General features: G+C 43.6%; 1 protein-coding gene across 7 annotated transcripts; it reads left to right on the top strand.

Moving 5' to 3' along the window:
• Window positions 1–1,400: 1,400 nt before the first annotated feature.
• LOC115140882 (intercellular adhesion molecule 1-like) lies at window positions 1,401–26,430 on the top strand. Of its 7 annotated transcripts, XM_065027972.1 has the most exons (9): window positions 1,401–1,569; window positions 3,699–3,744; window positions 13,289–13,561; window positions 13,648–13,974; window positions 23,627–23,677; window positions 24,610–24,639; window positions 24,940–25,014; window positions 25,159–25,204; window positions 25,868–26,430. In XM_065027972.1, the coding sequence occupies exons 1-9, from the start codon at window positions 1,558–1,560 to the stop codon at window positions 25,890–25,892; spliced, it is 885 nt and encodes a 294-aa protein (XP_064884044.1). In that variant the 5' UTR covers window positions 1,401–1,557; the 3' UTR covers window positions 25,893–26,430. The 7 variants fall into 7 exon arrangements, with proteins under 7 accessions (XP_064884044.1, XP_064884047.1, XP_064884046.1 ...); XM_065027975.1 differs by lacking the exon at window positions 24,940–25,014; XM_065027973.1 differs by lacking the exon at window positions 23,627–23,677 and having other exon boundaries at window positions 1,402–1,569.

Here is a 26,430-nt window from a genome sequence, read left to right on the forward strand (position 1 = left end):
TGTACAGCATGTTGAGAAGTAAAGAATGTGACTGGATGGGGACAGTCCAAAAGCCACCCCAACTCCTGGAGCGAAGACTGTGTCCTCTGTTTGAGTGCCTGAATTGGCCCCAATGTCCATCGTGACCGGCCTGGACTGGCGTCTCACTGTTGTGTAATATTGTAGTGGCTGGAGAGGCTGTGCTGACAACTCTCCAAGAGCATCGCCCCACTGGGCTATAACTGATGGAATCAATGCTGTCATTTCAACCCACAAAAATTAATGTGATGTTGAATCAACATGGAAAACTAATTGCACTTGAAAAAAATGTGCATAAACGTAAGAGTATTTAGTCTGTTTTTAAACAAACTTTTAACCTAAGTCAATGACACTGTCATTTGTATTTGTTGATTTCACTTTGAATACTCGTTAGTTGACAACTCAACCAAATGTAAATCAAAACTAGACATTGAGCTGACGTGTGTGCCCAGTGGGGCTATTTTCCTTATTGTGTTTCTCAGTACAGTACTATGCTTCTTCAATGCACTTTCTTACTGGAAGTTCTGCACTAATTGAATCTGTGAAGGACAGTTCCCTTCCCGCTAATCTTTGATGATGCTTAAATGTATGAGTACTGTGAGAATTATATATATTTTTTATTTCAACTTTTTGCGTACAATTTTTTGCTGCATTCCCTACGTTTAAATGTGTACAATTCATTGAAAAGGCGACCGCATTGAAAAGTCTCCAGGGTCACATTTGGGGAATGCAGTACAAGACGGGGTATAGTGCAAAAGAGAGACAAGCAGACACACAGACATAGAGAGTGGATGTCAAAAAGAGAGACATGCAGACACACAGACATGGAGAGAGGCTGTTAAAAAGAGAGACATGCAGACACACAGACATGGAGTGAGGCTGTTAAAAAGAGAGACATGCAGACACACAGACATGGAGAGAGGCTGTTAAAAAGAGAGACATGTAGACAGGGAGAGAGGCTGTCAAAATGAGAGACATGCAGACACACAGACATAGAGAGTGGATGTCAAAAAGAGAGAGATGCAGACACACAGACACGGAGGGAGGATGTCAAAAAGAGAGACATGTAGACAGGGAGAGAGGCTGTCAAAATGAGAGACATGCAAAAACACAGATATGGAGAGAAGCTGTCAAAAAGAGAGACAAGCAGACAAAGACAAGCAAACACAAACAGAGAGAAATAGAGAGACAGACAGATAGAAAAACACCAGCCGCAAACACCAGCCGTCAGGCTATAAGACAGACAGACGAGAACCACTAACACAGAGACGATTGAGGCAGACTGACTGACAGTGAGAGAGACTAGTCTGGAAGACAGAACAAAAAAGGAAGTGACGTGGCCCACGTGTGAGAGCCAGCAAACAGAGAGAGAGGGTGAGAGAAAAAAAAAAGTGTAGTGCGCAAGATATGGAACAAGGAGGTCATGAGCAGAAGGGTGTCGTCGACTAACGGTTCTTAATGGTTCCTGACTGACACACAGAGGAAAGAGACCGTGGATGCTGCTCTGGAACGAGCTCTGGAACTACGCGACAATTCAGGATGGACACCAAGGTGAGCTGAATGACTTTCATTTGGGACTCAAAGAGGAGAGGAGTAAGCGAGGGACATCGGCACTCATGAGAAAGGGAGAGAGTAAGATATGTGAAGTGAGAGAGCCTATGGCGGATGTTCGAGATGGACGGACAAACAGACAGATACACAGAAAGATAAACAGACAATGGGTGAGTGAGTGAGAGAGATAGAGACGGTCAGACAGGAGGGTAGAGGGGTGAGAGAGTCTGGTAGGGAGGCTGGGACAGCCCCAGGCGAACAGGCCCTTGCCTTGACATATGCTTCAGAGGCTTCAGAGTGAAATTAGGACTGGCGTAACCCGCTAATCTGAGCTGTCAAGCCTCATGATGCCCACTGACGCTCACCTGTCACCGCCTCCCCTGAGGACATGCTGCCATCAGAATAGGTCAGGGGATCTCAGCTAGGTACTGATACAACACCAAAACACTCCTCTGGCTGTCAATGCCTTCCTCCTTTCCTGCCTTCATCCACCTCATCGCTCTCTGCTCTCCATCCCTCTAGAACAAATAATCATTGGGTTCCTCGTTGGTTTACTGATGTTATTTTTCTGTATACACTACTGCTTTTTGTCAGAACTAAAAGGTTGTCAGGGTGATTGCGATTCTCCTCAGAGCGAATGTGTTTACTTGTTTGCCTGTTATTTTATGTCTATGATTACCATATGGTGCAGATGAAGAGCGATTAGAAAAAGCTGTTATGACCCTGTACAGTAGTTGTGTGTCTCAGAGAAAGTGCTGAGAGTAGCAGCTGATTGCTGTAAGTGTTGCTGTTATTACAGATCCTCATTCTGCAACTAGATTGTTTTGTTGGCAACACTAAGGAGTTCAGAAATGATTTACAGTATATGTGATCGCAGCGACCTCAAACTTCCCCCTCAGCTAAATTAGGGCCAAGTGCTGTGTGATATGTGTAACTATACAGAAATCATGGCTTTCAGTAGGAAAAATGGAAACAGGGCTTCAGTATAATTCCATGGTTTAGAAAATGTGAGTGCACTCATCCAGTTTGTATATCATATTATACGTTTCGTTTGAGATTGTCAGCCATCTTCATTGTGTGAAAAATGTGCTTGACTACACTTTGGTGTGGGGGTGAGAAGTGGTAGAAACAACCGCTATGAGTACATTTTCCTGTGTCTCAAAAGAAATGTTATAAGGGCACAAGGCAATACCCAGATGCAGACATGGGAGTCAGATGGGTTGAGTCTTGATATTTATTAAACAATCCAAAAGGAGTAGGCAAGAGAATGGTTGTGGACAGGCAAAAGGTCAAAACCAGTTCAGAGTCCAGGAGGTCAGGGCAGGCAGAATGGTCAGGCAGGCGGGTACAGATTCCAGAAAACAGGCAATGGTCAAAAACCGGGAGGACTAGCAAAAGAGGATAGAAGCAGGGGTACTGGGAACCCGCTGGTTGACTTGAAAAACATACCAGACGAACTGGCACAGAGAGACAGGAAACACAAGGATATATACACCAGGGAAAAGCAGCTCCTCGGGGGGGTGGAGACAATCACAAGACATGTGATACAGTACAGGGTGTGACACATGTAGCCTCAGTGACTGACTTGAAACCAGTAACACGGCTACTTCCTCTTTATACTGATATAAGTCATGAGCCTACATGAACGCATCCCTTGTTCCACACAGTAGCTCGTAGTGTCTGTCTCGTTGTGTAGAGTACCATTAGAAAACCATTAGGGAATCATTACAAAACTATTACAGCTACTGTAAAGATAGGAGCTGGTTCTGAAACCTGTTACTCAGCACTATAATGGGCAGAGAGAACATTAGTGAGTGTGTGTTTACGTGCAGCGGGAGCACACAAACAAGCAGGGTGTTAATGAAGGTTGATAGATGTGTGGTTGTCATGTGTCTGTTGTAATCTATTGTGGGTATAGCATATGTGCCTGTGTGGCTGCCTCTAAGTGATCTGTATTCATTGCAGTGTCACCTGTGCTGCCTAAGGGCCTTTGCTTATCTTGCAGATTTCCAGCTGAAGTAGTAGTCAGCTTAATGCTGTATTAATTACAGACCCTGCTGAAACTCTGTACCACAATGAATCTCTCACTCACATCTATCTCTCACTTCTTCACGTGCTCTGTCTTTCAGATTCAGCTGAGCTGGATGGCAATATGTCTGTTTCTCACACTACCAGGTAAGTCATCAAAAATAACCATGTATTTCTCTCTCACACATACACATGCGAGCACCCACGGTCACACACACTGTTCTCATTTATAAACATACTGTATACACACTCTCTCCCTTTCTCATCTCAAACTAAAATCTCTAAACCAGGGGTCTGCACCTTTCCTTGCCCAGGGACCCCCATTATATGTTAGCAAAACATGTTTTTTTTCTTCAGATGTTTTGTCTTATCATCTGGTGAATGATAATGAGAAGGACAAGTAATCAACATTTCAAAATGAATACATTTGGTAGATAGGTTTTCATTATTTTGACCCCCACACATTATAATTGGAAAAAGTGTAAACTCTATCATAGCCTATTAGTTAGAAAGGTAACTCCAAGCTAGAGGTGCGACGATTATAGAATTTTGGGTAACAATTAAATGTAATAAACAAATCAAATGGCCACAGTTCATAATTGTCTCAAAAACAAATGGTTTTGACCACCTCAAACTTTTGGAAACCAAGCTTCTCCTCCCAACTGTGCCGTTCTGCTCGTAAAATGATTACTAACTTCACCCTCTCCATGTAAAAATGAAAACTGCTATTGAGTGAGCTATATCTACTTGAATATAAAGTTCAATCTCTCCCTTCTCCTAAAATAAATGTATAACAATAATTGTGCTGATTATTATACGACAGATGTGCCAGCCCTACTCCACATACAGTACATGTTGGTAGCAGCTGTTTAGCTGGTTAAACAAAGGTTAGCAATTTGTTGACAGAAATGTTTGTCCAAGTCAAGAAAGCTTGCCAGCAGCTAGCGTCATTCACCGCGACTGGTACTCTCTGGAGTTTTTTCAAAGCCTATGTCAGATACTCCAGGGAGTGTAATGAGCTCCAATGAGTTTAATTTGCTCAATATTAGAAGTTGAGAAATAAAGACATCATTAAAAAAGAATATATTCCCCTCTTTTCTAAAGTAGGTATGTATTTAAAAAATTGTTCAGTCTGTTGTTGCAAATGACATTCATAAAAACCTATACATTTTTGCCATATATTTTTGCGGACCACCTGCAGCACCTCCGCAGACCCCTAGGGGTCTAAACAGTCCCGAGCCACAGTTTTTTCAGTGACATCTCTCCTCTAAACCACATTGTAAATATCTCAAATTACCTCACAGGGATTCAGCAACAGAACCGATTTCCCTGATAGAAAATAGATTAAGTTCTAATCACATTTGCTTGTGGGAAACCAGTGGGCCCATAGTGAGCTTGTAGCGATTCATCACAGAGTGGTTAATCGGAAGGTATTGATGGGGAGCAGAGGGTGTACAAAGGCCTGCTTCTCCCGTCTCTCAGGGCCAGGAAAATCCACATCTGTGTTGGCCAGAGCAGCCCCTTCATAACAACGCTGCACTACATTCACACCAATCTATCTACCCAGCTAACAATTCTAGGGAGAGATAATGTTTTACAGTAAGGAGGACGTTCCCTTAATGTCAAACAGAACATACCCAGAACATTACACATCACGCCTTGTTACCGAGCCAATCAAGGCCCTGATTGGTGAATCACTGATAGCTCCTTGTTTGTTCGCAAGTGATACTTGCAAAAAGTAAACTTAAGTATTTGACACACTTTGACGTACACTATATACACAAAGTATGTAGATCCTCTTCAAATTAACAAATTGGATTATTTCAGCCAAACCCGTTGCCTGCAAGTGTGTAAAATCGAGCACACAGCCATGCAATCTCCATAGACAAACAATGGCAGTTGAATGGCCTAACTGAAGAGCTCAGTGACGTTCAACATGGCACCGTCATAGGATGCCACCTTTCCAACAAGTCAGTTCGTCAAATTTCTGCCCTGCTAGAACTGCCCCAGTCAACTGTAAGTGCTGTTATTGTGAAATGGAAAAATATATGCGCAACAACGGCTCAGTCGCGAAGTGGTAGGCCACACAAACTCACAGAACGGGACCACCAAGTGCTGAAGCACGTAGCGTGTAAAAATCTCCTGTCCTCTGTTGCAACACTTGCTACCGAGTTCCAAACTGCCTCTGGAAGCAACGTCAGCACAAGAACTGTTCATCTGGAGCTTCATGAAATGGGTTTCCATGGCGGAGCAGCCGCACACAAGCCTAAGATCACCATGCGCAATGCCAAGCTTCGGCTGGAGTGGTGTAAAGCTCGCAGCCAACTGGAGAAGTGGAAACACTTTCTCTAGAGTGATGAATCCCGATTCATTATCTGAATGTCCGACAGACAAATCTGGGTTTGGCGGATGCCAGGAGAACGCTACCTGCCCCAATGCATTGTGCCAACTGTAAATTTTGGTGGAGGAGAAATAATGGTCTGTGGATGTTTTTCACGGTTTGGGCTAGGCCCCTTAGTTCCAGTGAAGGGAAATCCTAACTCTACAGCATACAATGACATTCTAAATGATTCTGTGCTTGCAACTTTTTGGCAACAGTTTTGGAAAGGCCCTTTCCTGTTTAAGCATGACAATGCCCACATATATAAAGCGAGGTCCATACAGAAATGGTTTGTCGAGATCGGTGTGGAAGAACTTGACTGGCCCGCACAGAGCCCTGACCTCAACCCCATCGAACACCTTTGGGATGAATTGGAATGCTGACTCATGCCAGGCCTAATCACCCAACATCAGTGACCAACCTCACTAATGCTCTGGCTGAATGGAAGCCAGTCCCCTCAACAATATTCCAACATCTAGTGGAATGCCTACCCAGAAGAGTGGAGGCTGTTATAGCAGCAAAAGGGAAACCAACTCCATATTAATGCCCATGATTTTGGAATGGGATATTTTACTTTTGGACTTCTAGTGTATTTGAGTGAGAGTTGACTAACAAAATCAATGATTACTACAAGTTTAGACAGCTGGCCGCTAGATTTAACAAAATATATATGCTGACATGGGATCATTTAGTGACTGTCAGTGACTGACATAACAAGAGAAAAACTGCTTACACAAAACCAAAATTGCACCTTGTGTATACTACTATTTTTATTCTCAATAGTAAGTTGAGACCCCAACTGAGATCCTATGATTTACTTGTGGTACAGTATAGTTAGGCTCTGTCCAGAAGAAACCGTAACCCCTCCTCCTTTGGCACTCATGTAGATGAAACAGCTCAATAGGTGTACGCAATAAGTTGAGTGCACTTTGGAGTAAATCTCAGCTCTGATAAAAGTACAAAAACTATATCATTGATCATAGTAATTCAGGAATATCATTTAAACAGCTTAACATGCCCCAACAACATTAGACAACTACAGAAAAAGCTCTTAAAATACTGAAGTCAATCAAATCATTGAGATCACAGTACCGTGAACCAAGAGGTTGTGAGTTCAAATCCCATGTCGAATAATTATTGTGTAAATGCACAATCACAATGTAATCATCTATTTTAAAGTGTGTAAAATGTGTAAGTTAAAAGCACTATGTTAAATGCACTGTGTGTGTGAGTATCCCTCACGTTCACAACAGACAAAGAGCTATCAGTGGTTCCCCATTTAGGCCCTTGATTGACTGCAACATTAACATGTGTAATTCAACTTTTTAGGGGGGGGGGGGGGGTCGTGGAAATTTCCTCTATTTACCAAATCATGATAGCAAACCACACACACAAGTCAGAGTTAGTTATCAAAATCCATCTTTAATTATATGAGCTCTATCACAATCCTGTGACTCTCAGGTAATTCAGTGTCTCTCAGTGAATTCTCTGAGAGCCCCATTACAATGCAACTGAGATCCTTTAATAGCAAAGAACACACATAGTCAGACAGCATAGACATAATAAATCGTTCAGCTTTGTCTCCTTACTCAAACCCTAGAACCATAAACCAATCCTCCATATCAACAGGCATATATCAAATCCATCCTATCTTGACAAGATCACAGAGACACACTGACTGGCACACAGACATTGTGGAGCCAAGAGATACACGCTTGATGACACTTTGACCTCTCCCCTCTCTGCGGCCCATGCAACTTAGTCTTGACATAGAACAGATACTGCAACCCTGCCACAGTATTATACAAAAATACCATTCTGATGAGAAGTAACTTATAAACATATGATGAATATAAAACATCTTACCTATGTTACCAACTAATTCTGATTATTCCACGACAGGGGACATTTATTTGGGACCATCAGGCGACATCCTGACAACTGATACACAGAAATGTTCCAGCAACGTTCCCATGAAAAGTGTCTTGAACAATATCTTATGTTCTGAGAACATGGCAACCATGTTTGGTGGGACGTTGATGGAATAGTCTCATAACACAGAAAACTGGACACATGAATGTTCTTGCAACCATACCATGAAACGTGTCTAGAACATTGATATCTTTAATTCTGAGAACATGGTAACCCCATTCTGGGTAAGTTATGTTTGACAGTAAGGCAATTGTTTCTTGGAAACATTCCTTGCACATCACCAGAACAGTCCTATGAAAAATTACTTAAAATGGCCTAATGACACTCTTAAGGGAATGTTCTCTAAAGTTGTGGGAACGTTTGTTGTTAGCTGAGTAACTCCCTCCCTTTGTCCCTCCCTCCCACTGGCTGTGTGTGGACACATTCTCAACCCTGGCTGCTGCTAGGAATATATTACTCAATTGTTGTGGAGAATAATTTCAGCAGTAGCCATGTTTTGTGCTTCCGACTGTCTTGTAATGTGTTGTTTAGGTTTCACCCAACTGTCTTGTAATGTGTTGTTTAGGTTTCACCCGACTGTCTTGTAATGTGTTGTTTAGGTTTCACCCGACTGTCTTGTAATGTGTTGTTTAGGTTTCACCCGACTGTCTTGTAATGTGTTGTTTAGATTTCACCCGACTGTCTTGTAATGTGTTGTTTAGATTTCACCCGACTGTCTTGTAATGTGTTGTTTAGGTTTCACCCAACTGTCTTGTAATGTGTTGTTTAGGTTTCACCCAACTGTCTTGTAATGTGTTGTTTAGGTTTCACCCAACTGTCTTGTAATGTGTTGTTTATGTTTCACCCAACTGTCTTGTAATGTGTTGTTTACGTTTCACCCAACTGTCTTGTAATGTGTTGTTTATGTTTCACCCAACTGTCTTGTAATGTGTTGTTTAGGTTTCACCCAACTGTCTTGTAATGTGTTGTTTAGGTTTCACCCAACTGTCTTGTAATGTGTTGTTTAGGTTTCACCCAACTGTCTTGTAATGTGTTGTTTAGATTTCACCCAACTGTCTTGTAATGTGTTGTTTATGTTTCACCCAACTGTCTTGTAATGTGTTGTTTAGGTTTCACCCAACTGTCTTGTAATGTGTTGTTTAGGTTTCACCCAACTGCTTTGTTTGTGTAATAGTTGAAAAGTCATTAGTTTTCTGTCAACAGGGTCCCTTGCTCAGAGCCCTGCCACCACACACCCCAATCGACCGGTGGAAGTGACTCTTTGTCATTTCTAGGTGATGTCACATGGGGCTATTTCCTATTTCTCTGTATCTTTCCACCTGCCACAACTCCCCGTTAATCTCAAGGACTTCACTCTTAATAATAGGACCTTCTTTTAAATCTTTTTCACCGGCAGGATGAATGGAAATCAGTGGCCGTATACATTGAGCAGCTAGCTCACCAATGTTTGTTATGACTTTGTCCTCCTTAAACTAGCTTTGGTTCAGTTACTGTAATCATTTTGAGGAGTTACTGTGACTTGCGAAAGAAATCACACTTTTAGTAATGTATTACTTATTTCTGACTATTTCATTAATGGAACTTGCGACAGAAGAATTTGTACTTATTATTTGGAACACTACTCCTCTTACACCGTTTAAGATAGAAACGCCATTCAACCTTTAAAACGTGCAGGCTGGTCAGGACCAGTGTGATTGTATACATCTTTTTGAAACCATTTATACCTTTTAACCTATTAAGCTTCTAATAAACCTCTTCCACTTTAATGGGATTTCTTCTACATTCTAAAGCTCCCATTGTTAAATAGCCACTGAACATTCCGATTGGCAAGTGTGTTTTTCTGTTGCTCATTTGAAAAACGAGATTTCAGTTTTACCGGTGTTTCCTCACCGATTTCGTGTTTGGTTAATTATTTTTGTCCCCCATGAGACACTATAGACTATGGAAGGCTATTGAATGAATCTAAGATAACTGAAGAAATCTGTAATAAATTTGACGTTTTTGCCAAGGATGTTTTAATTAGCAATTTTACATCTAACTAAGGTGTTTCTCACTGTCTATTATATTGAATGGAGAGCAATCACCACAGCTGTTCACACTATGTTAGTGGGCAAATGGACATCATCAACTCAAAACCCAACTTTCATTTACCTGTTGTAGCGCACGGGTGTTCCAAACTCTGTCGCAGACGAGACTGACTTTATGACCAAAATTATCCTATTTACACTTTGTAGTCTATTTGACACAAGAATAACATATCGATACCACAAAGGCCATTTTCAAAGGGATTTTTAAAGGCAGTGACTCTTTAAAAACTCCCATTCTGAAGCTGTAACTTCCAACATTCTATTCACTGTAAACAATGTGACTTTTGACACAAATCAGCTACTTTGACCACTTTCTCAACAAGCTAGACAAAACAAAATCTTAATCTACTTCTCGCCTATTTAGATCTGATATCAGAACAGAAATATCTTCTACCAATCAAACAATATATCTGTTTGTTATCAAATCAACTTCCTTTTCCTCTCAATTTTTACAAACAACTAAAATTTTGACCACTTTCCCAGCAAATAAGACACAAACGTAGATGGTATGACATATTATTCTACTTTTCTGCAATTCAAATCTGATATCATAACATAAATATCTTCTACCAATCAAACAATGAAGCTGTTTTAGTAAAAGCATCAAGTACTTTTCCTCTCAAACTTTTGAAAATACTGCCATTTTGACAATTTTCCCAAGTTAGACAAGAATGTAAAGCGTATGATATCTTAGTCTACTTCTCTGATATACAAATGTGAAATCAGAATAGAATATATTCTACCAGTCAAACGATACAGCTGTTTCAGTAACAACTTTGACAACTTTCTCCCAACTTTTCAGAATTACATTTTTGCCCACTTTCCCAACAACTTGGACAAAAACGTAGAGCACATGAAATCTTCTAGTTCTCTGCTTTTCAAATCTGAAATCAGAACAGAAATATATTTTACCAATAAAATGATAGCACTGTGGGAGCAAATAAGACTGATTATGCCACACAGCTTAACCCAACCCACTAAACTAACCCATTATGAGAAGCCCCACTGACACAAGCCACACTACAATAGCGACCCCACGTACTGTAGCACCTATGTGAACTGAGCCACAATAACAATTAGCCACAATAGTAGAATCGTCAGTTCGCCTTCAAAAAAGCCCTGCATTGAAACTGATGTAAACTGATACAAATAGTGAAATCGTGCCATATTTGGACTAGATTAGGCAAAAAGGGTTGGAATGTTGTTTTAAATTTAACAAAATACAATAATTTGTTAATTTGACAAATGACCTAACCAGTCAGCTTATTGTGCGTATTGAACATTCATAGTGCACTGTAATGTCTAACCTAGGGATTGTGCACTCATGATATAGGGTATCAGCCTACTTGGTGACACCCATAGAAGATCATTTTGAACAGTTTACACAAATATTAGAGTCTTGGGTTTCCTGTCCTTCTCCTCTGGTAAGTAAATTCAGTTAATAAAAAAAGAGTAGGCTATGTGTTGATATTCTAATAGTCAACATTACAATGCCTTCTGAAAGTATTCACACACCTTGACTTTTTCCACATTTTGTTACATTACAGCCTTACTTTGGAAAGGCACACACCTGTCTATATAAGTTCCCACAGTTGGTAGTGCATGTCAGAGCAAAAACCGAGCCATGACGTCGAAGGAATTGCCCGTAGAGCTCCGAGACAGGGTTGTGTAGAGGCACAGATCTGGGGAAGTATACCAAAAACATTTCTACAGCATTGAACATCCCTAAGAACACAGAGGCCTCCATCATTCTTAAATGGAAGAAGTTTGGAACCACGAAGACTCTTCCTAGAGCTGGCCGCCTGGCCAAACTGAACAATAGGGGGAGAAGGGCTTTGGACAGGGAGGTGACCAAGAGCCCGATGGTCACTGTGAAAGAGCTCCAGAGTTCCACTGTGGAGATGGGAAAACCTTCCAGAAGGACAACCATCTCTGCAGCACTACACCAATCAGGCCTTTATGGTAGAGTGGCCAGACGAAAGCCTCTCCTCAGTAAAAGGCACATGACAGCCTGCTTGGAGTTTGCCAAAAGGCACCTAAAGGCTCTCAGACCATGAGAAACAAGATTCTCCTGGTTTGATGAAACCATGTGAGAACTCTTTGGCCTGAATGCCAAGCATCACATCTGGAGGAAACCTGGCACCATCCCTACGGTGAAGCATGGTGGTGGCAGCATCATGCTGTGGGGATGTTTTTCATTAGCTGGGACTGGGAGACTAGTCAGGATCGAGGCAAAGATGAACGGAGCAAAGTACAGAGAGATCCTTCATGAAAACCTACTCCAGAATGCTCAGGGCCTCAGACCGTGGCAAAGGTTCACCTTTCAACAGGACAACGACCCTAAGCACACAGCCAAGACAACACAGGAGTGGCTTTGGGACAAGTCTCTGAATGTCTTTGAGTGGCCCAGCCAGAGCCCGGTCTTGAACCCGATTGAACATATCTGGAGAGACCTGACTATAGCTGTGCAGCAATGCTCCTTATCCAGCCTGACAGAGCTTGAGAGGATCTGTAGAGAAGAATGAGAGAAAATCCCCAAATATATGTGTGCCAAGCTTGTAGTGTCATAACCAAGAAGACTCAATGCTGTAATCGCGGCTAAATGCTTCAACAAAGTACTGAGTAAAGGGTCTGAATAATTATGTAAATGTGATATTTCAGTTTTATATTTTCTTAAATTAGCAAACATTTCTAAAAAACTGTTTTACTTTGTCGTTATGGGTTTCAATGTGTGTGGATTGACGAGGGGAAAAGACAATTTAATCCATTTTAGAATAAGGCTGTAACGTAACAAAATGTGGAAAAAGTCGAAGGGTCTGAATACGTCCCGAATGCTCTGTATACTGTAGAGAATCATTTAACCATCTAAACCGATGTGAAATATATTTTATATTTTCCACAGCCACAAATCTTGTATTGTCAGTTGTTTGAAGCTGGTGTACAAAACTGAAAGTAAAAGATGCAAAAACTCAACTTGGAAACCGGAACCATAGAAATAGCACACACAGAACTGATCTACCACTTCTTAGACCTGCTTTCAATGAAGAATGACAGACCTACAGTATAACTCACATATCTATGTGAATTTGGTCAGGTCGCCCAAAAAGTTGCATTTTGTTGCTTTAACGTTACCGATTAGAAACTGCCTTCTGAAAAAGGCAATACATGTAACCTATTTTTAATTTGTTCTGTATTCTAGACCTATACTTGGGATATAGCTTTAAACAAAAAATAAGTCTGCTTGAAAAAGTAAATGATATGATTATGGTCTCTGTCATGCTCTGAACTGTAGGTGTGCCTACACATGCCTCCTGTCCTGTTGAGCTCAACCCTCCCAGAGTAGTGGTGAGATATGGAGACTCCGTCTCAGTCAACTGCACCACATCCACAGACCCCGAGGGGATGGGGTGGGAGGTCACGTTCGGAGGTATAGGTTTGCAAGAAAATGTCAGCTTTGTCACCTGGACTGTGGGAAGCCTCATGGACTGGACAATAGAACCTAAATGCTACATCAATCTACAAAATGGAAGTCAGTGTACTGAGATTCTCCCTGTCATTCTCTACAGTAAGTTGTTTTTCTTTTTCTTATATTTGGGAGTTTTGTCAGTAAAATCCATTATATTTCACTATGTGTAATTATTTTGTCTCTAGAGACTCCAGACAGTGTGTCTATCTCTCCTCTGGGCCACTCTGGTCCAATGATGGAGGGGAAGGAGTACCAGCTGCAGTGCGACATCCAGAACATCACTCCTCTACAGAACCTGGTTGTGAGGTGGTACAAAGGCAATGAAACTATAGAGACTCAAACGTTTAATGACTCCACAAAGGAACTAGTGAATACGTCCTCCACTATCACCATCACCCACAAGAGATATGAGGGTGAAGTAGAATACAGATGTGAGGCAGAGCTGGACCTGGGACCAGAGGGACCGAAACCTTCTGCCTTGACATCAAAACCTCTTAATGTTACTGTTTACTGTAAGTCTTTTTGTTTCCTTTTGGGCTGCGGGGCTATTCCATTCCACATACTATCTTCTACTAATCAGATTATAGCACTGGGGGAGCACATAAGACTGACTATGCCACACAGCTCACCCCAACCCACTAAACTAACCCACTATAACAACTCCCACACTCACTAACCAAACTACAATAGTGACTCCACTTACTATAGCTAACCCATGGCCTACCTACCTAAAACATTCAGAATTACTACTGCAATGCACTGCTACTAGTACTTCTGGGTTACTCACTACTACCTAGTCTCCCACTAAAGGCTACTATCAACTATTTATAAAACAGTCACTACCTCTACTATACCAGCCTCAATTTGTCAACACTAACAAACTTCTAAACTTCTTCCACTAGATGAAAAATAATAGCCTAAATTTTTTTTATAATTTCTTATGACTAAAAGTGTAGTAGTCTGACTGTAGTTATTTATGGTGAAATATGTACAGTCGTGGCCAAAGGTTTTGAGAATGACACAAATGTACATTTTCAGTCTGCTGCCTCAGTTTCTATGATGGCAATTTGCATATACTCCAGAATGTTATGAAGAGTGATCAGATGAATTGCCATTAATTGCAAAGGCCCTCTTTGCCATGCAAATGAACTGAATCCTAAAAAATAATGTCCACTGCATTTCAGCCCTGCCACAAAAGGACCAGCTGACATCATGTCAGTGATTCTCTCGTTACCACAGGTGTGAATGTTGACGAGGACAAGGCTGGAGATCACTCTGTCATGCTGATTGAGTTTGAATAACAGACTGGAAGCTTCAAAAGGAGGGTGGTGCTTGGAATCATTCTTCTTCCTCTGTCAATCATGGTTACCTGCAAGGAAACACCTGCCGTCTTCATTGCTTTGCACAAAAAGGGCTTCACAGGCAAGGATATTGCTGCCAGTCAGATTGCACCTAAATCAACTATTTATCGGATCATCAAGAACTTCAAGGAGAACGGTTCAATTGTTGTGAAGAAGGCTTCGGGGAGCCCAAGAAAGTCCAGCAAGCACCAGGACCGTCTCCTAAAGTTGATTCAGCTGCGAGATCGGGGCACCACCAGTAAAGAGCTTGCTCAGGAATGGCAGCAGGCAGGTGTGAGTGCATCTGCACGCACAGTGAAGCGAAGAATTTTGGAGGATGGCCTGGTGTCAAGAAGGGCAGCAAAGAAACCACTTTCTCCAGGACAAACATCAGGGACAGACTGATATTCTGCAAAAGGTACAGGGATTGGACTGGTGAGGACTGGGGTAAAGTCATTTTCTCTGATGAATCCCCTTTCCGATTGTTTGGGGCATCCGGAAAAAAGCTTGTCCGGAGAAGACAAGGTGAGCGCTACCATCAGTCCTGTGTCATGCCAACAGTAAAGCTTCCTGAGACCATTCATGTGTGGGGTTGCTTCTCAGCCAAGGGAGTGGGCTCACTCACAATGTTGCCTAAGAACACAGCCATGAATAAGGAATGGTACCAACACATCCCCCGAGAGCAACTTCTCCCAACCATCCAGGGACAGTTTGGTGATGAACAATGCCTTTTCCAGCATGATGGAGCACCTTGCCATAAGGAAAAAGTGATAACTAAGTGGCTCGGGAAACAAAACATTGATACTTTGGGTCCATGGCCAGGAAACTCCCCAGACCTTAATTCCATTGAGAACTTGTGGTCAATCTTCAAGAGGCGAGTGGACAAACAAAAACCCACAAATTCTGACAAACTCCAAGCATTGATTATGCAAGAATGGGCTGCCATCAGTCAGGATGTGGCCCAGAAGTTAATTGACAGCATGTCAGGGCAGATTGCAGAGGTCTTGAAAAAGAAGGATCAACACTGCAAATATTGACTCTTTGCATCAACTTCATGTAATTGTCAATAAAAGCCTTTGACACTTATGAAATGCTTGTAATTATACTTCAGTATTCCATAGTAACATCTGACAAAAAAATATCTAGACACTGAAGCAGCAAATTTTGTGGAAATTAATATTTGTGTCATTCTCATAAATTTTGGCCATGACTGTACTTTTGACAATATTTCACCTATTCACTTTAGTAAAATATTTAAATGCCACAATTTAAAGGATATTCCACTTATTTCTGACTTGTTATAGTTATTTGGAACACCACTCCTCTTCCACCATTTAAGATAGAAATGCCATTCTATCTTAAGTTTCTTTCATACAACTTTTTGATAACATTTATACTTTTTAAACTACTAAACTTGCTGTTCTCCTAAAACAACTTCATCCACTGTAAAGAGATTTCTTCAACATTCTAAAGCTCCCATTGCTTCCAACATTCTATTCACTGTAAACAATGTACCTTTTTACACAAGTCAGCTCTTTCCCAACAACTTATACAAAACCTTAGAGGCTATGAAATCTTAGTATAATTTCTCTGCTATATACAGTGAGGAAAAAAAGTATTTGATCCCCTGCTGATTTTGTACGTTTGCCCACTGACAAAGAAATGATCAGTCTATAATTTTAATGGTAGGTTTATTTGAACAGTGAGAGACAGAATAACAACGCATGTTAAAAATGTTATTAATTGATTTGCATTTTAATGAGGGAAATAGGTATTTGACCCACTCTCAATCAGAAAGATTTCTGGCTCCCAGGTGTCTTTTATACGGGTAATGAGCTGAGATTTGGAGCACACTCTTAAAGGCAGTGCTCCTCATCTCACTTTGTTACCTGTATAAAAGACACCTGTCCACAGAAGCAATCAATCAATCAGATTCCAAACTCTCCACCATGGCCAAGACCAAAGAGCTCTCCAAGGATGTCAGGGACAAGATTGTAGACCTACACAAGGCTGGAATGGGCTACAAGACCATCGCCAAGCAGCTTGGTGAGAAGGTGACAACAGTTGGTGTGATTATTCGCATATGGAAGAAACACAAAAGAACTGTCAATCTCCCTCGGCCTGGGGCTCCATGCAAGATCTCACCTCGTGGAGTTGTAATGATCATGAGAACGGTGAGGAATCAGCCCAGAACTACACGGGAGGATCTCGTCAATGATCCCAAGGCAGCTGGGACCATAGTCACCAAGAAAACAATTCGTAACACACTACTCCGTGAAGGACTGAAATCCTGCAACGCCCGCAAGGTCCCCCTGCTCAAAAAAGCACATATACATGCACGTCTGAAGTTTGCCACTGAACATCTGAACGATTCAGAAGACATCTGGGTGAAAGTGTTGTGGTCAGATGAGACCAAAATGGAGCTCTTTGGCATCAACTCAACTCGCAGTGTTTAGAGGAGGAGGAATGCTGCCTTATGACCCCAAGAACACCATCCACACCGTCAACCATGGAGGTGGAAAAATTATGCTTTGGGGGTGTTTTTCTGCGAAGGGGACAGGACAACTTCACCGCATCAAAGGGACGATGGCGGGGCCATGTATTGGCAAATATTGGGTGAGAACCTCCTTCCCTCAGCCAGGGCATTGAAAATGGGTCGTGGGTGGGTATTCCAGCATGACATTGGCCCAAAACACACAGCCAAGGCAACAAAGGAGTGGCTCAAGAAGAAGCACATTAAGGTCCTGGAGTGGCCTAGCCAGTCTCCAGACCTTAATCCCATAGAAAATCTGTGGAGGGAGCTGAAGGTTCGAGTTGCCAAACGTCAGCCTCGAAACCTTAATGACTTGGAGAAGATCTGCAAAGAGGAGTGGGACAAAATCCCTCCTGAGATGTGTGCAAACCTGGTGGCCAACTACATGAAACGTCTTAACCCCTGTGATTGCCAACAAGGGTTTTGCCACCAAGTACTAAGTCATGTTTTGCAGAGGGGTCAAATACTTATTTCTGTTATGCAGGTGAGTGAGGACCCAAAAGCGGTTTAACAGAAACAGAGTCTTTTAATGTCCAAACACAGGGAAGACATAAATCCTCTTCAGATGTATCGGTTGACAAAATAGACAACCCGCAGAGAGGGCGACAAATAAATCATAAAGTCCTCTGATCTTTACAGGAGAGTCCCCTTCTAGCAGCAGAGGAGAATAGCAGGGTTAGCGGCAACAGACTGCTGGTCTCTCCGGGTAGGCGCGGGTTGTAGAGGACAGAGGTACCTGATCACACGTAGCATCTGATGAAGAGGCAGATTACGACAGGACGGGACAAGGGTGAAGCAAACGAGAATCTGACAAAGACAGAAGCAGAAACAGAGAGAGAAATAGAGACCTAATCAGAGGGAAAAAAGGGAACAGGTGGGAGAGAGTAAACGAGGTAGTTAGAGGAGATGAGGAACAGCTGGGGGAAGGAAAGGGAGAGAAGGTAACCTAATACGACCAGCAGGGGGAAACGAAGTGAAGAGAAAGAACAGGAACAAGACATAACATGACAATTACATGACAGTACCCCCCCACTCACCGAGCGCCTCCTGGCGCACTTGAGGAGGAAACCTGGCGGCAACGGAGGAAATCATCGATCAGCGAACGGTCCAGCACGTCCCGAGATGGAACCCAACTCCTTTCCTCAGGACCGTACCCCTCCCAATCCACTAGGTACTGATGACCACGGCCCCGAGGACGCATGTCCAAAATCTTACGGACCCTGTAGATAGGTGCGCCTCGACAAGGATGGGGGGAGACGAACGGGGGCGCGAAGAAAGGGCTTAACACAGGAGACATGGAAGACCGGGTGGACGCGACGAAGATGTCGCGGAAGAAGAAGTCGCACTGCGACAGGATTAATGACCTGAGAAATACGGAACGGACCAATGAACCACGGGGTCAACTTGCGAGAAGCTGTCTTAAGGGGAAGGTTTTGAGTGGAGAGCCATACTCTCTGACCGCGACAATATCTAGGACTCTTAGTCCTGCGCTTATTAGCGGCTCTCACAGTCTGCGCCCTATAACGGCAAAGTGCAGACCTGACCCTCTTCCAGGTGCGCTCACAACGTTGGACAAAAGCCTGAGCGGAGGGGACGCTGGACTCGGCGAGCTGGGACGAGAACAGAGGAGGCTGGTACCCGGGGCTACTCTGAAAAGGAGATAGCCCGGTCGCAGACGAAGGAAGCGAGTTGTGAGCGTATTCTGCCCAGGGGAGCTGTTCTGCCCAAGACGCAGGGTTGCGAAAAGAAAGACTGCGTAAGATGCGACCAATAGTCTGATTGGCCCGTTCTGCTTGACCGTTAGACTGGGGGTGAAAACCGGAAGAGAGACTGACGGAAGCCCCAATCAAACGGCAAAACTCCCTCCAAAATTGAGACGTGAATTGCGGACCCCTGTCCGAAACGGCGTCTGACGGAAGGCCATGAATTCTGAAAACATTCTCAATGATGATTTGTGCCGTCTCTTTAGCAGAAGGAAGCTTAGCGGGGAATAAAATGAGCCGCCTTAGAGAACCTATCGACAACCGTTAGAATAACAGTCTTCCCCGCTGACGAAGGCAGTCCGGTAATAAAGTCTAAGGCGATGTGAGACCACGGTCGAGAGGGAATGGAAAGCGGGCTGAGACGGCCGGCAGGAGGGGAGTTACCGGACTTAGTCTGCGCGCAGTCCGAACAAGCAGCCACGAAACGACGCGTGTCACGCTCCTGAGTGGGCCACCAAAAACGCTGGCGAATAGAAGCAAGCGTACCCCGAACGCCGGGGTGGCCGGCTAACTTGGCAGAGTGAGCCCACTGAAGAACGGCCAGATGAGTAGGAACGGGAACGAAAAGAAGGTTCCTAGGACAAGCGCGCGGCGACGGAGTGTGAGTGAGTGCTTGCTTTACCTGCCTCTCAATTCCCCAGACAGTCAACCCGACAACACGCCCCTCAGGGAGAGTCCCCTCGGGGTCGGTGGAGGCTACTGAAGAGACGGGATAAAGCATCAGGCTTGGTGTTCTTAGAGCCCGCACGATAAGAAATAACGAACTCGAAACGAGCGAAAAACAGCACCCAACAAGCCTGACGCGCATTAAGTCGTTTGGCAGAACGGATGTACTCAAGGTTCCTATGGTCAGTCCAAACGACAAAAGGAACGGTCGCCCCCTCCAACCACTGTTGCCATTCGCCTAGGGCTAAGCGGATGGCGAGCAGTTCGCGGTTTCTCACATCATAGTTACGTTCCGACGGCGACAGGCGATGAGAAAAATACGCGCAAGGGTGGACCTTGTCGTCAGAATGGGAGCGCTGGGAAAGAATGGCTCCCACGCCCACCTCTGACGCGTCAACCTCGACAATGAACTGTCTAGAGACGTCAGGTGTAACAAGGATAGGTGCGGATGTAAAACGCTTCTTGAGGAGATCAAAAGCTCCTTGGGCAGAAACGGACCACTTAAAGCACGTCTTGACAGAAGTAAGGGCTGTGAGAGGAGCTGCCACCTGACCGAAATTACGGATGAAACGACGATAGAAATTCGCTAAGCCGAGAAAGCGCTGCAGCTCGACACGTGACTTAGGGACGGGCCAATCGCTGACAGCTTGGACCTTAGCGGGATCCATCTTAATGCCTTCAGCGGAAATAACAGAACCGAGAAATGTGACGGAGGAGGCATGAAAAGAGCACTTCTCAGCCTTCACATAAAGACAATTCTCTAAAAGGCGCTGGAGGACACGTCGAACGTGCTGAACATGAATCTGGAGTGACGGTGAAAAAATCAGGATATCGTCAAGGTAAACGAAAACAAAGATGTTCAGCATGTCTCTCAGTACATCATTCACTAATGCCTGAAAGACAGCTGGAGCGTTAGCGAGGCCGAACGGCAGAACCCGGTATTCAAAGTGCCCTAACGGAGTGTTAAACGCCGTTTTCCACTCGTCCCCCTCCCTGATGCGCACGAGATGGTAAGCGTTACGAAGGTCCAACTTAGTGAAAAACCTGGCTCCCTGCAGGAGCTCGAAGGCTGAAGACATAAGGGGAAGCGGATAACGATTCTTAACCGTTATGTCATTCAGCCCTCGATAATCCACGCAGGGGCGCAGGGTCCCGTCCTTTTTCTTAACAAAAAAAACCCCGCTCCGGCGGGAGAGGAGGAAGGGACTACGGTACCGGCGTCGAGAGCTACAGACAAATAATCTTCGAGAGCCTTACGTTCGGGAGCCGACAGAGAGTATAGTCTACCCCGGGGGGAGTGGTTCCCGGAAGGAGATCAATACTACAATCATACGACCGGTGCGGAGGAAGGGAGGTGGCCCTGGACCGACTGAACACCGTGCGCAGATCGTGATATTCCTCCGGCACCCCTGTCAAATCACCAGGCTCCTCCTGTGAAGAAGAGACAGAGGAAACAGGAGGGATAGCAGACATTAAACACTTCACATGACAAGAGACGTTCCAGGAGAGGATAGAATTACTAGACCAATTAATAGAAGGATTATGACACACTAGCCAGGGATGGCCCAAAACAACAGGTGTAAAAGGTGAACGAAAAATTAAAAAAGAAATGGTTTCGCTATGATTACCAGAGACAGTGAGGGTTAAAGGTAGCGTTTCACGCTGAATCCTGGGGAGAGGACTACCATCCAAGGCGAACAAGGCCGTGGGCTCCCTAACTGTCTGAGAGGAATGTCATGTTCCCGAGCCCAGGCTTCGTCCATAAAACAGCCCTCCACCCCAGAGTCTATCAAGGCACTGCAGGAAGCTGCCGAACCGGTCCAGCGTAGATGGACCGACAAGGTAGTACAGGATCTTGAAGGAGAGACCTGAGTAGTAGCGCTCACCAGTAGCCCTCCGCTTACTGATGAGCTCTGGCTTTACTGGACATGAAATGACAAAATGACCAGCGGAACCGCAATAGAGACAGAGGCGGTTGGTGATTCTCCGTTCCCTCTCCTTAGTCGAGATGCGAATACCCCCAGCTGCATAGGCTCAGCACCTGAGCCAGTGGAGGAAGATGGTAGTGATGCGGAGAGGGGGCAACGGATAACGCGAGCTCCCTTCCACGAGCTCGGTGACGAAGATCAACCCGTCGTTCTATGCGAATAGCGAGTTCAATCAAGGAATCCACGCTGGAAGGAACCTCCCGGGAGAGAATCTCATCCTTTACCTCCCGCGGAGACCCTCCAGAAAACGAGCGAGCAAAGCCGGCTCGTTCCAGTCACTGGAGGCAGCAAGAGTGCGAAACTCTATAGAGTAATCAGTTATGGATCGATTACCTTGACATAGGGAAGACAGGGCCCTGGAAGCTTCTTCCCCAAAAACAGAACGATCAAAAACCCGTATCATCTCCTCCTTAAAGTTCTGATACTGGTTAGTACACTCAGCCCTCGCCTCCCAGATTGCCGTGCCCCACTCACGAGCCCGTCCAGTAAGGAGAGATATGACGTAGGCGATACGAGCTGTGCCCCTGGAGTATGTGTTGGGCTGGAGAGAAAACACAATATCACACTGGGTGAGGAACGAGTGGCATTCAGTGGGCTCCCCAGAGTAACACGGCGGGTTATTAATTCTGGGCTCCGGAGACTCGGAAGCCCTGGAAGTAGCCGGTGGATCGAGGCGGAGATGGTGAATATGTTTCGAGAGGTCGGAGACTTGGGCGGCCAGGGTCTCAACGGCATGTCGAGCAGCAGACAATTCCTGCTCGTGTCTGCCTAGCATCGCTCCCTGGATCTCGACGGCTGAGTGGAGAGGATCCGAAGTCGCTGGGTCCATTCTTGGTCAGATTCTTCTGTTATGCAGGTGAGTGAGGACCCAAAAGCGGTTTAACAGAAACAGAGTCTTTTAATGTCCAAACACAGGGAAGACATAAATCCTCTTCAGATGTATCGGTTGACAAAATAGACAACCCGCAGAGAGGGCGACAAATAAATCATAAAGTCCTCTGATCTTTACAGGAGAGTCCCCTTCTAGCAGCAGAGGAGAATAGCAGGGTTAGCGGCAACAGACTGCTGGTCTCTCCGGGTAGGCGCGGGTTGTAGAGGACAGAGGTACCTGATCACACGTAGCATCTGATGAAGAGGCAGATTACGACAGGACGGGACAAGGGTGAAGCAAACGAGAATCTGACAAAGACAGAAGCAGAAACAGAGAGAGAAATAGAGACCTAATCAGAGGGAAAAAAGGGAACAGGTGGGAGAGAGTAAACGAGGTAGTTAGAGGAGATGAGGAACAGCTGGGGGAAGGAAAGGGAGAGAAGGTAACCTAATACGACCAGCAGGGGGAAACGAAGTGAAGAGAAAGAACAGGAACAAGACATAACATGACAATACATGACAATTTCCCTCATTAAAATGCAAATCAATTTATAAAATTTTTGACATGCGTTTTTCAGGATTTTTTTGTTGTTATTCTGTCTCTCACTGTTCAAATAAACCTACCATTAAAATTATAGACTGACGATTTCTTTGTCAGTGGGCAAACGTACAAAATCAGCAGGGGATCAAATACTTTTTTCCCTCACTGTAAATCTGAAATCATAACTTCTACCAATCAAAATTGCTCCGGCAAAGAGGCAATGTAGAACTCGCTATGTTAACACATAAACAGCTAACTCTCACCTTCCACCCAGATGCTAAAGTTACCTGTTGCAAGCTAACTAGTCAGCCCAGACAGAAGCACAAAACAAACAATAGTATATTTAAAAAGTTATCATAACTTTAGTATCGATTTCAATCAGGCACTGAGGTTATCTACCTAAGAAACACAGATATCCAATTGACCAGTGAGTATTCTCAAAATGTGAGCTTTTTCTCCTCAGCTCACACAAACAAGTCAACAACACCCACGGCTAAGTCCTTAACCACCGCAGGTAAACAACAAACCTTATATTCCCTCCTTGACATATTGGAATTACCTGTTCCCAGAAAAATAAACACCCATATTGGTAATCCCTGAAAAACACTGCAACACAGCTATAGTGAATGGATGCTTTGCTATGAAGAATCTCCCATAACCAGTTCTGTCTTTCACGTCAAGGGTGCATGCAATTTAAAATCGAATTAGCTCTGTAATTAGCAAATGTTACATTCCCCTTTCTCGTTAAGATAGACAGGCAGTGGATTTTACAGCACTTGACAAGGACACTACTGATACGCTTTAAAAAGTGTAATTAGACTGACCCGATTTCCTATGAGAGTCGTGCCATTGAAATATGCTGAAATTCTATAAAAAAGTGAGAGTTACATAAAAGGAATGCACCTGGAATTTAATGAGAAGTAATTATGTACAGGTCCATATGACAGAGATAAGGACTCAAAATGCTGACAGAGAACCATCACTCCTCTTGTTGCCTGGGGTAGCAAAGGCCTTTCCTAGCCTAACTTTTCCTTAAATCTGGAGTTTTTTTGTGTTTTTTGTTATTGTTATCTCACAGCACATTTGACAGTATCATAATTCCCCGTCTCCCAAACAAAACCCTTAGAGGAGTTGTGAAACAGAAACAGAGCACCTCAGCTCGCTGTCTCTAACATGTCCTCAGATTAATGCTTGATTGTGGCTGATGTAAGAGATAAGAAGTCTCTGAGTGTGTCCCTCTGCGCTGTGCAGGCTTACGTGAGGGTTGAGATGTGGCTTCAACAACACATCAACTGGACCAGATCGCTCTGTTGTCATCTCATTGTGTTGTTGTCCCCACCTCTTTCTTTGTTGCAGGAATATAGGCTACACCTATTATGCTCTAAAAACACACAATTCAAGTAGTGTCTTTCAACTAAGTGATATTGTATTTTTCTTTGATCACAGATGCAAGGTGGGATGAACCATTCAATTATGGTAAGAGGATCTGACTTTTTTCCGAAGTGCACAAATATAATGATCAACCTAGTGGTTAGAGCGTTGGACTAGTAACCGGAAGTTTGCGAGTTCAAACCCCCGAGCTGACAAGGTACAAATCTGTCGTTCTGCCCCTGAACAGGCAGTTAACCCACTGTTCCTAGGCCGTCATTGAAAATAAGAATTTGTTCTTAACTGACTTGCCTGGTTAAATAAAGGTTAAAAAAAACAATGCCTCCAAACATGGTTTACAATCACATGGTAATAGACTCATCTATGTGTCACTGTGTCTGTGCTCAGACTACTACTTCCTCCGTGTTGTTGGTCTGTCTTTGGCTGCAACGCTCTTCATCCTGGGTATTATGGTCATTAGCTGTGAGTAGAAAACATTTAACCTCCGTGTCTCTTAGCTTTGTCGTATTCACACTGTTAATACGGTACTGTTATCATAAAAACAGCTCTTTCTATCCCTCTTATTGTCTTTCACTCTTTCTTTCTCTCTCGTTCTCGATCACACAGGTGATAAAGTATGCCGGATGCCTAGGTGTCATGTGGGCACAGGGAAGTGAGTAGTCCTCTATAGCCACTTATATCAATGTGACACACACTCAGGCACACATCCAGTATACACCCAACCACACACGTCACCTTCAGCTTCACATACTACAACTGACACAACTGTGGTAACGCTTTTGTGGCTGTGACCTCATTATGGAAGAGAGGCCCAATCATGCACCAGTATTTGTAATGGAGGTGTTCCAGTGAAGTGACTGACTATAAAGGGACAACGTAAAAAGCCAAGTGGACCAGCTGGGTTGCAATGTTTAGGGATATCATTCTGTGTTGGTATTGCATGCTACTGTATTCTATCTATACCATGAGTGAGTATCTGTGTGCCTAAATGAGTTCATGTAGATACAGTACTGTGAACATGGATAAATCACTGTATAGAGGAAGTGTCTAAAGTCAGTCTTGACATCAGTCATAATCACTGAATGGACTGCTGACTTAGATCCTATTGTTGACAAATGGCTTAAAGCATTGTTTGGCTGTATTCGATTGGTTCGTCAGCCATGTACAGTTATGTAAATATTTGTTTTCATTGTTTGATGAATTGATGTTAGAATAATCAATGTTTGATTAATTTAAATTTGATAATCTGACCTTAGATGAATTGACCCTGGATAATCGGACATTTCATTAATTGACGTCATGTGTTTTTTCCCAGGTCGTACCAAGTGGCCAGAGAGTAGTGAGGGAACAAACGTGTTACTGAGTGGCCTCAAGACACCAGAAGAGTTCATCAGAGGGACATGGTGAAACAACACTGATGCAACAGACCTTATCGGCCATGTGCGTGTGTATGTGTGTGTGAAAACATTGTTGGACAAAACTCTGCATCTCTCATTTCAGAGATAAGAACGTGAGATGTGTTTCATGTGCCTTTCCCACAGACTGCAAGTGAGACTCAGTCAACATTATGAAATTACCCCTCCCTCACTCTTCTAAAGACTTACCTGTAGTTTTGAATGCAAGTTTTATTATACTTTGGCATTCATGTTTCTATGTATATTTTCAAATGCTTACAAAATGTTACAGAATACATACTGTAGATGTTACGTAGCTCAGAGGCGCCCCCAAGAGCACTGGAAGAGGTATTGATCCTTTTTTTCTCATATCCCAGAGACAGCAAATTTCATGCCTAGCTTTTCACAGATTTAATGTTGATTTTATCTGTAGATTTGTCACCAACGTGGATGACATTTTCTCTAATAAATCACATACATGTCC

Source organism: Oncorhynchus nerka, linkage group LG14, assembly GCF_034236695.1.
Source record: "Oncorhynchus nerka isolate Pitt River linkage group LG14, Oner_Uvic_2.0, whole genome shotgun sequence".
NCBI classification, from domain to species: domain Eukaryota; kingdom Metazoa; phylum Chordata; class Actinopteri; order Salmoniformes; family Salmonidae; genus Oncorhynchus; species Oncorhynchus nerka.

Excerpts from the sequence above, each read along its gene's own strand:
- LOC115140882 (XM_065027972.1), top strand. Across the intron at positions 3,745-13,288 it reads TCTGTTTCTCACACTACCAG|GTGTGCCTACACATGCCTCC; the intron begins GTAAGTCATCAA and ends TCTGAACTGTAG. Across the intron at positions 24,640-24,939 it reads GGATGAACCATTCAATTATG|ACTACTACTTCCTCCGTGTT; the intron begins GTAAGAGGATCT and ends GTCTGTGCTCAG.